The 16,622-nt window shown below is 48.8% G+C and overlaps 1 protein-coding gene across 1 annotated transcript in view; it reads right to left on the bottom strand.

The window, feature by feature from the left end:
• cdan1 (codanin 1) overlaps window positions 1–13,092 on the bottom strand; it is a 127,924-nt gene extending 114,832 nt beyond the window's left edge. The window contains exons 1-2 of the mRNA XM_060828285.1: window positions 13,000–13,092; window positions 10,135–10,802 (exon numbers count right to left, since the gene is read on the bottom strand). Coding sequence (XP_060684268.1) covers window positions 10,135–10,802; window positions 13,000–13,089 — 758 coding nt within the window. The 5' untranslated portion in view covers window positions 13,090–13,092. The remainder of the gene's footprint in view (window positions 1–10,134; window positions 10,803–12,999) is intronic.
• Between the last annotated feature and the right edge of the window lie 3,530 nt (window positions 13,093–16,622).

The raw sequence follows: 16,622 nt of genomic DNA, 5'->3' as shown, positions 1-16,622 counted from the left end.
GCCAGATAACATAGTTTAGCCGAGCATCGGGACATTGTGATCTTGTCGGATAATCCGATATTCGGATAATCGAATGCCGAATAAATTGAGGTTCCTCTGTACAACCACCCTCCATCTTCTATGGGCCAGCCAATCCTGTATCCAGACAGCCAAATTTCCTTGGATCCCACGCCACCTTACTTTCTGAATGAGTTTACCATGGAGACCCTTATCAAACACATTGCTAAAATCCATGTACACCACACCCACCTTCATCAATGTGTTTTGTCACGTCCTCAAAGAATTCAACAAAGCCTGTGAGGCATGACCTGCCCTTCACAAAGCCATGCTGACTATCTCTAATCAAACTATGCTCTTCCAAGTAATCATAAATCCTGTCTCAGAATCCTCTCCAAGAATTTGCTCACCACAGACGTAAGACTGACTGGTCTGCAATTCCCAGGATTATCCCTATTCCCTTTCTTGAACAAGGGAATGATATTTGCGAGCCTCCAAGCATCTGGCACTACCTCAGTGGACAATGAGGATGCAAAGACCACCGCCAAAGGGGCAGCAAACTCTTCTCTCACTTCCCATAGGAACTTTGGGTATATCCCACCTGGTGCATGGGACTTATCTCGTCTTATATTTTTCAGGATTTTCAGCACATGCTGTCCTCACAAACGTCAAAGTCCCTCTCACTAGTGAATACTGAAGCAAAGTATTCAATAAGGATCTCCCCTACCTTCTCTGACTCCAGGCGCTAATTCTCTCCACTATCCCTAATTGGTCCTACCCTCACTCTGGCCATCCTCTTGTTCCTCACACAACTGTAGGTTGCCTTCGGGGTTTCTTAATCCAAATGCTAAAGCTTTTTTCATGCCCCCTTCTAGCTCCAAGTCCAATCTTAGTTCCTTCCTGGCTACGTTGGAACCCTCTAGAACGCTGTCTGATCTTTACCTCCTCAACCTTAAGTAAGCTTCCTTCTTCCTCTTGACTAGATGCTCCACATCCCTTATTACTCAAGGCTTCTTTACCCTGCCATCCCTTCCTTGCCTCAGTGGGACAAACCTATCCATCACTACCAGCAAGTGCTCCATAAACAACCTCCACATTTCTGTTCTGCACTTCCCTAAGAACATCTGTTCCCAATTTAGGCACCCCAGTTCCTGCCAATAGCATTGTAATTCCCCTCCCCCAAAATTAAATACTTTCCCATACCGTCTGTCCCTATCCTTCTCCATGACTGTAGCAAAGGTCAGGGAGTTATGATCACTATCACTGAAATGCTCTCCCACTGACAGATCTGACACGTGATATGGTTTGTTGCCAAGTTCCAAATCCAATATGGCCTCCCCTCTAGTTGGCCCATATACATATTGAGGAAAGATCCTTCCTGGACACACCTGAGAAAAACTGGTCCATCCAAACCATTTGAACTACGGAGGTTTCAATCGTAATTAGGGAAGTTAAAGTCACCCATGACAACAATCCTGTTATTCCCGCACCTTTCCAAAATTTACAATTATTTTTGTAACATGCATGAGAAACAAGCACTAACAATAATAGCCAACAGCAAGCAGATCTAACAGACTAATTAACTTTGTTTCACAAAGCATCCTTCCAAATATACCCTCATTTCTGCTACTTCACGCTGCACCTGCTTTACAGAATGAAAAGTTTAATGTCACGTCCACGTTACGAGCAATTCAGCATTCTAATCATTGTCTTTTCTAAGTTGGTTAACTGCACTCCATATATGTATATACAATCTGTTATTTTTAAGATATTGGGTGGCACAGTGGCTCAGTAGTTAGCACTGCTGCCTCACGGTGCCAGGGACCCGGGTTCAATTCCAGCCTCAGGCAGCTGTCTGTGTGGAGTTTTCACATTCTCCCTGTGTCTGCATGGGTTTCTTCCGGGTACTCTGGTTTCCTCCCACAGTACAAAGGTGTGCAAATTAGGTGAACTGGCCATGCTAAACTGCCCATAGTGTTCAGAGATGTGTCAGTTCAATGTGTCAGGGGTAAATGTAAGGCAACAGGGTCGTGGAATGGCTCTGGACGGGTTACTTTTCGGAGGGTCAGTGTGGACTTGTTGAGCCAAAAAGGCCTACTTTCATATTGTAGAGATTCTATGATTCTAAAAAAAGCTTTTATTTTAAGAATCCTGAGTATGCAATGTTTGATCAACTATTAACACCTTGAGAAATCAAAAACTTGTCAATTACCTGAACTACTTGGGCTTCATAAACTCAAAATCACTCAAAACTAAGCAGTCAAAGTCCTAAATTTCACTGATCATCCATGTTCACTGACCTCCATAAGTTCCACTGACTGACAACAGTCCCCTGGTAACAAGTACATTGACATCCTTCTTTCCAGATCCCTCCACAGCCTCACCCTTACCATTTCTAACCTCCATCCCCATATCCCTCAGAGATATTTGCGTTCTCCAATTCCAGACTCTCAGGTACCCCGGATTTTCATTGCTCCATCACGGCCTACCACTGTGACTTCACAAGGCAAGGTACAAAGCTCAAGAGTTCCCTCAACACATCTAGCTATTTTCCCTTCTTGCTCTTTTTAGACACTTCCTCTTTCTGCTATGTTGGTGACTTCTTTGCTATCCATTAATCCTATGAAGTAATTATATTGTGCCTTCAACATAATAAAACAAGTTATCATATTTGACACTTTTCAGCAAATCATACAAGGAATCATTCAGGTAAATGAAGAGCAAGGTTTGAATGATTGATTGATATGGGTAACTGCAGCTGCTGAGAGCACAAGAACATTGAAGACTGAGAATTTCAATTGAACATTCTGTGCCCAGTATGTAAATTGTCTAAGAAAGGCCTATAGACTTCAATAAAGAGTGTCAGGCTTCAAATATGTGAATTTGATCATGTGATAATGGATTTTTTTTAACTTTAAAATAGATTGTTCTAATCCAAGTGTGTAAAATTTTCTTTTAAAAGGGTGTCACTACCACCATTTTTCAAAGCATTCTTTTTTAATATCGAATTAGCAGCTTGCCTTAAACTGTTATTGCCTTGGTTGGCTTCCTCTCCAAAAGGAAGTTTTGTGGAAATCCTAATTGTCCCAATTAATGTAATGAGCATTTTTTATAGATCACCTCAAAATATGACCACCACATACAAGTGTTCTCGGCCCAACCATCTTCAGCTGCTTCATCCATGATCATCCCTCTACCATAATGTTTGAAGTGAGAACATGCTGATGACTGCATAATGTTCAGCACCATTTATGACTCCTCACATACGGAAATTGTCCCTGTCCAAAGACCGCAAAATCTGGATAATATCCAGGTTTGGACTGATGGCAAGTAACAATCTCACCACACAAGTGCCAGGAAATGGCTATCTCCAACAAGCTAAAATCGAAATCACCATCACTTGATGTTCATTGACATTACCACTGAATCCTCCAGTAACATCTGGGGGTCACTGCTGACTAGAAATTGAATTGGACTAGCCATATAAATACTGTGGCAAAAGTCACAGGTCAGAAGCTAGGAATCTGCAGCGACTAACTCGCCTCCTGTTTCACCAAAGCCTATCCACAAGACACAAGCCACAAGTCAAGGTCATGATAGATTACTCTCCACTTGCCTGGATGAGTGCACCTCCAGTTACACTTAAGAAGCTGAACACCATCCAGGACAAAATAATCAACATGATTGTCACCACATTAACAATCATTCACTCCTGCCACATGTGTACCAGCAAAAATGCACTGCAAAAATTCACCAAGATTCACCAGTTAGAGAAAGCAATCAATAAACCTGCAGGTTTAAAAAAGAGAAATTATACTTGACAAGTCTACTGAATGTTTGAGAGAATGTAAATAGTAGAATGATATGGGAGAACCAATAGATGTAATTTACTTGGACTTTCTTTCACTTAGATTTAAATAAGGACCCACATGCAAGATTAGCACATAAAATGAAAACACATGGGATCGGTTATAGTACACTAACATAAATAAAGAACTAATCATCATTCCTAATTTAGGGCTCCTCGGATGTTGCATGACACCTGCTGTGCTTTTCCAGCACCACACACGCTCCACTCTGATCTCCAGCATCTGAAGTCCTCACTTTCTCCTCCATGAATACTAAACTGCTTGGCAGATAGGAAACCAGGAATAGGACTATACAGATCATCTTCTTAGTGGGGCTTCTGGCAGCATACTGCTTAGATCACAGCTATTCACAATATGATTTAAATGAGTAAACTAAATGCAATATCTTCACAATTGCAGATGACACATTCAACTGGATGAGGATGCAGAGATGCTTCGGTGTGATTTGGACAAATTGAATGAGTAAGCAAATGCATGGCAGGTGAAGTATAATGTGGAAAAATGAGAGGGTATTCCTTTTGGCAGCAAACACAGGAAGACAGGTAATCTGAATGGTGATAGTTTGTGAAACGGGGATGTGTAAAGGTGTGGATGCCCTTGTACACCAGTCACTGAAAGTAAGCCGGCAGATGCAGTGGTTGGAAAAGAAGGGAGATGCTATGTGGGCCTTCATAGTGAGGGGGTCTGAACCTTGCTGGGATGCCTTGCTGCAGTTGTACAGGTCCAAAATGGGGTGAGAACACACCAGACCTATTGGTGCAGCTGGGAGTACAACAAAGGCTGCAACCAGACTGATTTCTGGGGTGGCAGGAGTGACTTCTGAAAACAGACTGGATAGTTTAGTACCATGTTAACAGGAGTTCAGAAGAATGGGAGGTAGTGGAAACTCAGAAACTTATACAACTTGAACTGGAGAAACGTAGGAAGGATGTTTCCAATGATTAGGAGTCCAGAACCAGCGGTCACAGCCTAAGGATAAAGGGTAAAAAATGAGGTCTGCAGATGCTGGAGATCACAGCTGCAAATGTGTTGCTGGTCAAAGCACAGCAGGCCAGGCAGCATCTCAGGAATAGAGAATTCGACGTTTCAAGCATAAGCCCTTCATCAGGAATAAGAGAGAGTAGCCAAGCAGGCTAAGATAAAAGGTAGGGAGGAGGGACTAGGGGGAGGGGCGATGGAGGTGGGATAGGTGGAAGGAAGTCAAGGTGAGGGTGATAGGCCGGAGTGGGGTGGGGGCGGAGAGATCAGGAAGAGGATTGCAGGTTAGGAGGGCGATGCTGAGTTGAGGGAACCGACTGAGACAAGGTGGGGGGAGGGGAAATGAGGAAACTGGAGAAATCTGAATTCATACCTTGTGGTTGGAGGGTTCCCAGGCGGAAGATGAGGCGCTTACTTGCGGAACGCTTCAGAGAACACCTCCGGGCCGCCTGAACCAACCAACCCAATCACCCCGTGGCTCAACACTTTAACTCTCCCTCCCACTCCACCGAGGACATGCAGGTCCTTGGACTCCTCCACCGGCAGAACATAACAACACGACGGCTGGAGGAGGAGCGCCTCATCTTCCGCCTGGGAACCCTCCAACCACAAGGTATGAATTCAGATTTCTCCAGTTTCCTCATTTCCCCTCCCCCCACCTTGTCTCAGTCGGTTCCCTCAACTCAGCACCGCCCTCCTAACCTGCAATCCTCTTCCTGACCTCTCCGCCCCCACCCCACTCCGGCCTATCACCCTCACCTTGACCTCCTTCCACCTATCCCACCTCCATCGCCCCTCCCCCTAGTCCCTCCTCCCTACCTTTTATCTTAGCCTGCTTGGCTACTCTCTCTTATTCCTGATGAAGGGCTTATGCTCGAAACGTCGAATTCTCTATTCCTGAGGTGCTGCCTGGCCTGCTGTGCTTTGACCAGCAACACATTTGCAGCTAAGGATAAAGGGCAGGCCATTTAGGACTGAGAGAAGAAGAAATTTCTTCACCCAGGAAGTGGTAAGCCTGTGAAATTTTCTGCCACAGAAAGCAGTCATAGAGATGTACAGCACAGAACACATCCATGCTGACCAGATTTCCCACCCCAATCTAGTCCCGCCTGCCAACACCTAGCCTATATCTCTCCAAACCATTCCTGTTCGTATACCCTTCCATATGCCTTTTAAATGTTGCAATTGTACGAGATTCCACCACTTCTTCTGGCAGCTCATTCCACACATGTACCACCCTCTGTATGAAAAAGTTGCCCCTTAGGTCTCTTTTATATCTTTCCCCTCTCACCCTAAACCTATGCCCTCCAGTTCTGGACTCCCCCCACCCCAGGAAAAAGACCTCGTCTATTTACGCTACCCATGTCCCTCATGATTTTATAAACCTCGATAACGTCACCCCTCAGCTTCCGATGCTCCTGGGAAAACAGCCCCAGCTTCTCCCTATAGCTCAAATCCTCCAACCCTGGCAACATTCTTGCAAATCTTTTCAATTTTCACAACATCCTTCCGAAAGGAAGGAGACCAGAATATTCCAAAAGTGGCCCAATCAATGTCCTGTACAGCCGCAACATGACCTCCCAACTCCTGTACTCAATATTCTGACCAATAAAGGAAAGCATACCAAACACCTTCTTCACTATCATATCGACCTGCGACTCTGCTTTCAAGGAGCTATGAGCCTGCACTCCAAAGTTGCTTTGCTCAGCAACACACCTGAGGACCTTGCCATTCAGGGCATAAGATTTGCTTTCCCAAAATGAAGCACCTCGCATTCATCTAAATTAAGCTCCATCTGCCACTCCTCAACCCAGTGGTCCATCTGATCAAGATCCCCTTGTAATTTGAAGGAGTCCACTACACCTCCACTTTTGGAGTTATCTGCAAAACTACTAACTTTACCTCTTATGCTCACATCCAAATCATTTATATAAATGATGAATTGTGGACCCAGCACCGATCCTTATGGCACTCTACTGGTCACAGGCCTCCAACCTGAAGAACAACCCTCCACCACCACTACCCTTTGTCTTCTACCTTTGAGCCAGTTCTGTATCCAAATGGCTAGTTCTCCCTGTATTCCATGTGATCTAACCTTGCTAACCAGTCTCCCATGGAGAACCTTGTCAAAAACCTTACTGACATCCATATAAATCACGTCCACTGCTCTGCCTTCATCAATCCTCTTTGCAACAGCTTCACAAAACTCAGTCAAGTTTTTGAGACATGATTTCCCATGCACAAAGTTACGTTGACTATCCGTAATCCCTTGCCTTTCCAAATACACGTACATCCTGTCCCTCAGGATTCCCTGCAATAAATTATCCATACCGACGTCAGGCTCATTGGCCTATAGTTCCCTGGCTTGTCCTTACCACCTTTCTTAAACAGTGACACCACATTAGCCAACCTCCAGTCTTCTGGCACCTCACCTGTGACTATCAATGATACAAATATCTCAGCAAAGGGCCCAGCAATTACTTCTCTAGCTTCCCACAGAGTTCTAGGGTACACCCAATCAGATCCTGGGGATTTATCCACTTTTATGTGTTTCAAGACATCTAGCACTTCCTTCTCTAAAGTATGGGTATTTTTCAAGATGTCACCATCTATTTCCCTACATTCTATATCTTCCATGTCCTTTTTCACAGTAAATACTGATGCAGAAAGTAGTGCAACGCTGGTCTGAGGAAACAGAACAGCTTCTATGGATTGGTTAAAGCCAGTGAACTAGTCCATATTTAAGAACGCAACAGCTGACCTTACTGTTACAGATCTGATCAGTAAGTGTGTAGATGACTGCATGTCAAAGAAGTTCACCCAACCATTTCCCAACCGAAACCAAAGATGAACTGGGAGATCCATTCCCTAAGGAAGTCCAGGACTGAGGCGTACAAGTCGGATGACGCTGACCCATACAGGAAATCCAGCTATGACCTTCACAAGACATTGACCTATACAAAAAATCCAGGTACAACCTTCACGAGGCCATCAGGGATGCCAAGAGGCAACACCAGAACCACACAGATACCCATTGTCTGTGTCAAAGCTTACATTACAAAACAGATTACAAAGTAACATCAAACAGAATCATGGGCAAATATACATTTCAACCCAATGAGTTCAATGCATTTTACTTCTGCTTTGAACAGAAGGGCAGAGAATGGACGTCACCTGTGCCAACAGCCTTGGATACACTTGCACCCTCGATTACTGCCACAGACATTAAATTGGCCTTAAGGGTGAACACACAAAGTGACCAGCCCAGATGTACAAACCAGCTGGTGGGACTATCTTCAACCCTCCTTACGACAATCTGAAATCCCCACCTGCTCCAAGAAGAGCTCCATTATCTAAGAGCCACAGAAAATAATGCAGCGTGCCTCAATAACTACAGCTCAATGGCACGGACAGCCATAATTATGAAGTGTTTCAAGAGGCTGGTCAAGGTCCACACCAATCCAGCCTTGATTCCCTAGAATTCACCTATCAATGCAACAGGTGCTAGGCAGATACCATCCCTCTGACCCTACATTCGTCCCTGTAACATCTGGACAAGGATACCTATGTTAGGCCCCTACTTATTGACCATAGCTCCATGTTCAACATCATAATTCCAAACAAACTCATCTCCAAGCTCCGGGACCTAGGTTTCACACCCTTCTGTATCTGGGTTCTTGACTTCCTGACCAACAAACTGCAGTCAGTAAAGACAGGCAACAAAACCTCCGCCATGATAGTCCTCAACACCTGTACCCCAAAAGGATGCATACCTAGCCCCTAATATAATCAAAAAAGACAATACTTTTCACTGTACACATGACAGTAATAAATCCAATCAAATCAAATCTCTGTGTCTGGGCCAGGAGCTGTCAGCTCTATTCAACATCTTGAAAGTTGAAGCTTCACAGAACTTTGTCACATAAGATACATTGGCACCCAGCTGATAAAGATTTAAAGGGCTTGTCATCAGGAGTAGTTATGGACTGTGAATCTATAATGAGAGGGATCTCACTGCAACTTACATAACACAGAGAGATCTGGACAGAATGGACTTGGAGAAAATGTTTCCACTAGCAGAGAGAATAGAATCCAAAGGCACAGCCTCAGAGCGAAGGGACAACCCTTTAGAACTGAGATAAGAAGCAATTTCTTCAGCCAAAGGGTGGTGAGTCTGTAGAACTCTGCTGCAGAAGGCTGTGGAAGCCAAGTATTAAGTGTATTTAGAACAGAGGTAGATATGTCCTTGAGTAGTAAGAGGATCAAAGGTTAGGGGAAGAAAGCAGGAGAATGGGGTTGAGAAACATATCAACCATGATCAAATGGTGGAGCAGATCTGATGGACCGAATAGCCAAATTCTGTTCCTATATCTTGTGTCTTACGAACCAAGCTAAATTTCTAGCACTGCTATTTTTATTGGCTAACTTCAGAATAAAGCCAGCAGTCAGTCTGCCTACAAAGAACGTGAAGTTGGTTCAATTTCCCAGTCAATAATTTGACATTAAAATGCAAAGGAAATGTTCAAATTAAATTTTAGCATTAGAATTCTCGCACTGATCTCTTACTTTGTCACTTCGAATTGTTCCTATCTTTCATGAATGACTTATAGCCAACAATAACTACACAAATTTGGAAGGGCAAGATCTATATTGGAATTGTAAAGCTGAGGGATTCAGTGAAGGCTCAGGTGTACCTTACACATTTAAACTGAAGTCAAAGTTTTATGGAATTGCTTTGCTGTCAAATAAAGGAGACCTAATTATCAAATGGAATTTTCACAAAAAGCCAGTGGTAAAAAGGTTGAAACTTACATAATGTGCCCTGTCATGCAATCGAAAAACACGCAAATCTTAACTGGAAGGTTTATATTTAAAGGTACCTTTCACAAAATCCAGATATGCCAGCTAAATGATCCAGCTTCACGTCCCAGACAGTAATAATGACAAAATAATTTATATTTTAAAAAAGTAGCATTACTTGAAAGAAATATTGGTAAAACTGTGTAATCTTTTAACCTTCCTCCGAGAAGGAAGGTGAGGCCAGTGTTTAAAGTCTGCAATGAAGAATGACGTATCCTACAATGCAGCCCAGTACAATATTGTACTGGGCTGTCAACCTGATTATGTGCTAACTTCTCAAGAGGAGGATTTCAACCTGAAACCTTCTGACCAAGAGTCAAAAGGTGTTACCGCACATTCATAGTTGAGCCTTCAGATAAAACAGCGAAGAACTCCAACTGCTAACATTTGCTGAACTAAGAATCAATCTATTAATATAGATTCACATTACCATCCAGAAGTTACTGCACCCACTGGTGGAAATTCTTCCAAGTTATTTATATTTAACTGGGCTGCAGACGGACTCATATTAACAAACTCTATCCTCCTCTTATTGCCATTCCAAGTTCCAGCATCATCTTCAGCTGGGCTCTTTGCCGAGTCCTTGACTATATGGCGGCCACTGACTAGCACATTTTTCTTCTTGGCGCGGCGCTGAGATTGGCTTTCAGGGCCTTGGACGATGAACTGCCCAAGGCTGGCCCTCTGAGCTGACCGCCGTTCACCATAGCGTGATGTAGTGCCACTGCCGAAGTCTGGACTGACAGGAGAGTCGATACTGCTAAAGTCGCTGTTCGATTTTGAAAAGAAAGTACCACCATTGGATGAGGGAGAACTGCCCAAGTTAAAGGAACTATTCGGAGAGTCGAGAAATAACTGCACTCTAGTCCCTTTTGGTGTTTCAGTGTTACTGCCCTTTGCCTCTCTCTGGTTACTTTCATTCCAATCGCGATGGCACCGGGCAGATTTTAGTCCCTTGACAGAGGGTGCTTTTGCAGGAGTTGATGGACCATTCGGAATGACTTGGTTTGTCTGTTCTCTTAAAAAATTTAAAAGGAAGGGTACAAAGTCTCTCCGCAAGGAATTATACTCCAGAAGTTTGCCACTCAATTCACCACCCTGTAAAGAGAAATGAGAAAATAAAAACCTATGATAACGTGATTGTTTTTGTATGCACATCACTGGCCTTTCACTATGTTCCCTGAATGAAAAGATGGGGGGGGGGGGGGGGGAAGGAGGTGAGAAAGAGAATTGTGGGGGGACAGAAGGGTGAGGGGGGCAAGATGAGGTGTGCGTGGTGGGGAGGTGGGAGGGAAATGGGGGAGAGGCGTTTAGGGAGACGTGAGGAGGGAGGGAGGGGGGAGGGGGGAAGGAGGGAGGGAGACAGAGGGGGTGCAGAGGGAGGGGAGATGGACAGGGAGGGGGACAGTAGGAAATGGGGCAGTGGGGGGGGGCATGAGGGGGGTGAGGGAGGGGGAGGTGAGGGAGAGAGAGGGGGTGTGAGGGAGAAGGGGGGCGTGTGAGGGAGAGGGGGGCGTGTGAGGGAGAGGGGGGGGTGTGAGGGAGAGGGGGGTGTGAGGGAGAGGGGGGGGTGTGAGGGAGAGGGGGGCGTGTGAGGGAGAGGGGGGCGTGTGAGGGAGAGGGGGGCGTGTGAGGGAGAGGGGGGCGTGTGAGGGAGAGGGGGGCGTGTGAGGGAGAGGGGGGCGTGTGAGGGAGAGGGGGGCGTGTGAGGGAGAGGGGGGTGTGAGGGAGTGAGGGAGAGGGGGGCGTGTGAGGGAGAGGGGGGCGTGTGAGGGAGAGGGGGGGTGTGAGGGAGAGGGGGGGTGTGAGGGAGAGGGGGGGTGTGAGGGAGAGGAGGGAGAGTGAGGGAGGGGGGGTGTGAGGGAGAGGGGGGGTGTGAGGGGAGGGGGGGTGTGAGGGAGGGGGGGGTTGAGGGGAGGGGGGGATTGGGGGGGAGAGGGGGAGGGGGTGAGGGAGCGGGGGAGAGGGGGGGGTGGGGGGGAGAGAGGGGAAGGGGTGGGGGGGAAGAGAGGGGAAGGGGTGGGGGGGAAGAGAGGGGAAGGGGTGGGGGGGAAGAGAGGGGAAGGGGTGGGGGGGAAGAGAGGGGAAGGGGTGGGGGGGAAGAGAGGGGAAGGGGTGGGGGGGAAGAGAGGGGAAGGGGTGGGAGGGAAGAGAGGGGAAGGGGTGGGAGGGGAAGAGAGGGGAAGGGGTGGGGGGGAAGAGAGGGGAAGGGGTGGGGGGGAAGAGAGGGGAAGGGGTGGGGGGGGAAGAGAGGGGAAGGGGTGGGGGGGAAGAGAGGGGAAGGGGTGGGGGGGAAGAGAGGGGAAGGGGTGGGGGGGAAGAGAGGGGAAGGGGTGGGGGGGAAGAGAGGGGAAGGGGTGGGGGGGAAGAGAGGGGAAGGGGTGGGGGGGAAGAGAGGGGAAGGGGTGGGGGGGAAGAGAGGGGAAGGGGTGGGGGGGAAGAGAGGGGAAGGGGTGGGGGGGAAGAGAGGGGGGGGTGGGGGGGAAGAGAGGGGAAGGGGTGGGGGGGAAGAGAGGGGAAGGGGTGGGGGGGAAGAGAGGGGAAGGGGTGGGAGGGAAGAGAGGGGAAGGGGTGGGAGGGAAGAGAGGGGAAGGGGTGGGAGGGAAGAGAGGGGAAGGGGTGGGAGGGAGAGAGGGGGAGGGGAGAGAGGGGAAGGGGTGGGGGGGAAGAGAGGGGAAGGGGTGGGGGGGGAAGAGAGGGGAAGGGGTGGGGGGGGAAGAGAGGGGAAGGGGTGGGGGGGGGAAGAGAGGGGAAGGGGGTGGGGGGGGAAGAGAGGGGAAGGGGTGGGGGGGGAAGAGAGGGGAAGGGGTGGGGGGGGTGGGGGGGGAAGAGGTGGGGGGGGAAGAGAGGGGAAGGGGTGGGGGGGGAAGAGAGGGGAAGGGGTGGGGGGGAAGAGAGGGGAAGGGGTGGGGGGGGAAGAGAGGGGAGGGGTGGGGGGGTGAGAGAATGAACGGGGTGAGGGGAGTGAGAGAATGGAAGGGGTGGGGTGGTGGGAGAGGGGGAAAGGGTGGGGGGGGGGGAGCCGAGGTGAAGAGAGAGGGGTGGGAGAAGAGGGGTCGGGGTAGCGGGGGGAGCGGGAGGGATGGGGGGAATGGAGGTGACTGTGGGCCTGAGGGGAAAGGAGTGTGGGATGGGGGGCGCGGACAGACCGGGAGTTAGGGACTCCAAGGTGGGAAGGGGAGCGGGCAGGAAGGTACTGGTGTTTTTTTTTGGGGGGGGGGGGAAGGTAGCCTCCCTTTCCTCGGGCCGAGCGGGAATATCCTCAGGCTACGCTTCCGCAGTCCTCCCGGAGTACCTGGTCGGGCCGCCACTCAGACCGCAGCCATGTGAGCAGCTCGGCCGCCGTCACCTCCTCCCTGAGCAGTAAAGCCAGCACCGCCGCCATCAGCCGCCCGAAACCGGGGGAGAGAGACTGCGCACGCGCCCTCAACCCCTCCGCCGGCGGGAAATTCAAACCGCGCGCGAGACGGCGTTCACCCCAACAGATCACCTCTCCACCCCCCCCCGACCCAACAGATCACCTCTCCCCCCCCGACCCAACAGATCACCTCTTCACCCCCCCCGACCCAACAGATCACCTCTCCCCCCCCCCCGACCCAACAGATCACCTCTTCACCCCACCGCCCCCCCCGACCCAACAGATCACCTCTCCCCCCGACCCAACAGATCACCTCTCCCCCCCACCCCCCCCCGACCCAACAGATCACCTCACCCCCCCGACCCAACAGATCACCTCTTCCCCCCACCCCCCCGATCCAACAGATCACCTCTTTCCCCCCCCCATCCAACAGATCACCTCTTCCCCCCCCGACCCAACAGATCACCTCTCCCCCCCACCCCCCCGATCCAACGGATCACCTCTTCCCCCCACCCCTGATCCAATGGATCACCTCTTCACCCCGCCCGATCCAACGGATCACCGCAACACAACAGATCACCGTGATCCACCAACCCTTCACCCCAACAGATCACCAGGATCAATCCTACCCAGTCTTCACAGATCATCAGCATCCTTTCCTCTTCATCCGCACCCCACTTGATTCAAATAGGTCACCAGGAACCACCAACCCCAGATCTAACAAATCACCGGGATTCAGACTGAACAGATCACCAAGTCGGCCCCACATGGTCCACACAGTCCACCAGGATTTCCCACCCAAAGAGATCAGCAATACCAAGTCCACCCACTCATTCAAACAGATCACCAGAATACATTACCCCAGTCCAAACAAATCACCAAAATCAATCTCACATGTCCAAATGGGTCACCAGGATTCACCACCTCAGACCAGACACATCCTCGGTACCGACCACCCCAGACCTAACAGAAAACGGGATCCACTTGTGATGCAAACAGTTTGCCAGGTTGCACAATTAGCCCAAACAGATCACTCATTCACCAAATTAACAGTCCCAATAGATGACCAGAATTCACCTGTAATCCAAAATGATCGTCCAGAACCCACCTCCCCAAGATCCACCATTAGATCCACCATTTGCCATCCATTGCCCTCATACTAACAGATCACACAGTTTTAGTCATAGAGATGTACAGCACCGAAACAAATCCTTTGGTCCAACTTGTCCATGCCAACCAGATATTCCAGGTAAAAACAATGACTGCAGATGCTGGAAACCAGATTCTGGATTAGTGGTGGTGGAAAAGCACAGCAGTTCGGGCAGCATCCGAAGACATTTCGGGCAAAAGCCCTTCATCAGGAATACAGGCAGAGTGCCTGAAGGGTCAACCCATTCTAGTCCCATCTTGCCAGTACCCAGCCCATATCCCTCCAAATCCTTCCTGTTCATATACCCATTCAGGTGCCTTTTAAATGTTGCAATTGTACTAGCCTCCACCACTTCCTCTGGCAGCTCATTCCACACATGCACCACCCTTTGCGTGAAAAAGTGCTCCTTAGGTCTCTTTTATATCTCACCCTAATTCTATGCCCTCTTGTTCTGGACACCCCCACCCCAGGGAAAAGACTGCATCTATTTGCCCTATCCATGCCCCTCATGATTTTATAAACCTCCATAAGGTCACCCCTCAGCCTCCGACGCTCCAGGGAAAACAGCTCAGCCTGTTCAGCCTCTCCCTATAGCTCAAATCCTTCAACGCTGGCAACATCCTTCTGAACCTGTTCAAGTTTCACAACATCCTTCCGATAGGAAGGAGACCAGAATTGCACACAATATTCCAACAGTGGCCTTACCAATGTCGTGTACAGCCACAACATGACCTCCTAACTCCTGTAGTCAATACAGGGGAACCTCGATTATCCGAACGAGATGGGCAGGCACAATTTCGTTCAGATAGTTGATTATTTGGTTAATCGATTAATAGCTTTCCTCTGGGACTTGGAGTTTAGCGAGCCCTCCACCCACCCGCCCTCACCCAAAACCCATCCAACACCGCCCCTCTGCCTGCCCGCCAACCCGTCCAACACCGCCCTGCCCGCCAACCCCATCCAAAATGCCCCTCCCGCCTTCCCCTCAACCTGCCCCCCAACCCCATCCAATACCGCCCCCTGCCTGCCCAACCCCATCCAACACTGCTTCTAACCCCATCCAACAACATCCCCACCCGCCCAACACCACCCACCCCTAATCCTGTCCAACATTGCCCTGGCCGCCCTCCACACCGCCTCCCCGCCCGCCCCCAATCCTGTTCAATACTTTCCCCACCCAACCCACCCCCTGCGCCCCCTTCCCCCTCCCATCCACTCACACCTCCGCACACCCCCGCCCCTCTCCCAGTGCAGCCGGACTGGACACCCACAACACTGCTGCTGCTTTTTGGGGGGGTGAGTGTCAAACCACCCACACACACACACACACACACAACGTTTTACTGCAGCTTTTTGACAGGTCCCACTTTTGCTCTTTACAGGTCAACATTGGAGAAATTATCTGGGGAAGGTGGGTTCAGGGTACACCCATGTGTAAAACTCCAAGGAAAATGTGGGGAGAGAGAGACAGAGAGAGAGCACGAGAGTGGGAGGTCAGTCATTTAGAGACGGTGCCTATGCTCCCATCAGTCCAGGACTGTTCTCAACAGCATTGAGTTCACTTTTAATCACTGGAAACAAAAGACGCAATCAGTGTTGGACACACGTCTTTGATGTAATTTTTCTGTCAGAGCCTCAAGATCTCCTTCAGACAATTCGATTTTCATATAATTGGTATTCGGATAATTGGTATTCAGATAATTGAAGTTCCTCTATACTCTGGCCAATAAAGGAAAGCATACCAAACTCCTCCTTCACTATCCTATCAACCTGCAACTCCACTTTCAAGGAGCTATGAACCTGCACTCCAAGGTCTCTTTGTTCAGCAACACTCCCTTGGACCTTACCATTAAGTGTGTAAATCCTGCTAAGATTTGCTTTTTCAAAATGCAGCACCTTGCATTTATCTAAATTAAGCTCCATTTGCCACTTCTCAGCCCATTAGGCTATCTGATCAAGATCTCCTTGTAATCTGAGGTAATCTTCTTCGCTGTCCACTATACCTCCAATTTTGGCATTATCTGTAAACTTAGTAACTATACCTCTTATGCTCACATTCAAATAACTCATATAAATGATAAAAAGTCGTGGACCCAGCACCGATCCTTGTGGCACTTTGCTGGTCACAGGTCTCCAGTCTCCACCACCCTCTGTCTTCTACCTTTGAGCCAGTTCTGTATCCAAATGACTAGTTCTCCCTGTACTCCATGAGATCTAACCTTGCTCACCAGTCTCCCATGGGGAACTTTGTCGGACACCTTACTGAAGCCCACATAGATCACATCTGACAGCACTGGCCTCATCAATCCTCCTTGTTACTTCTTCAAAAAACTTAATCAAGTTTGTAAGACATGATTTCCCAACGCACAAAGCTATGTTGACTATCTCTAATCAGTCCTTGCCTTTCCAA

The sequence above is a fragment of the Hemiscyllium ocellatum genome, chromosome 8, assembly GCF_020745735.1.
Source record: "Hemiscyllium ocellatum isolate sHemOce1 chromosome 8, sHemOce1.pat.X.cur, whole genome shotgun sequence".
Classification (NCBI taxonomy): domain Eukaryota; kingdom Metazoa; phylum Chordata; class Chondrichthyes; order Orectolobiformes; family Hemiscylliidae; genus Hemiscyllium; species Hemiscyllium ocellatum.
Note: the sequence above shows the minus strand (reverse complement) of the source record. Positions and strands in the feature narration are given on the sequence as shown.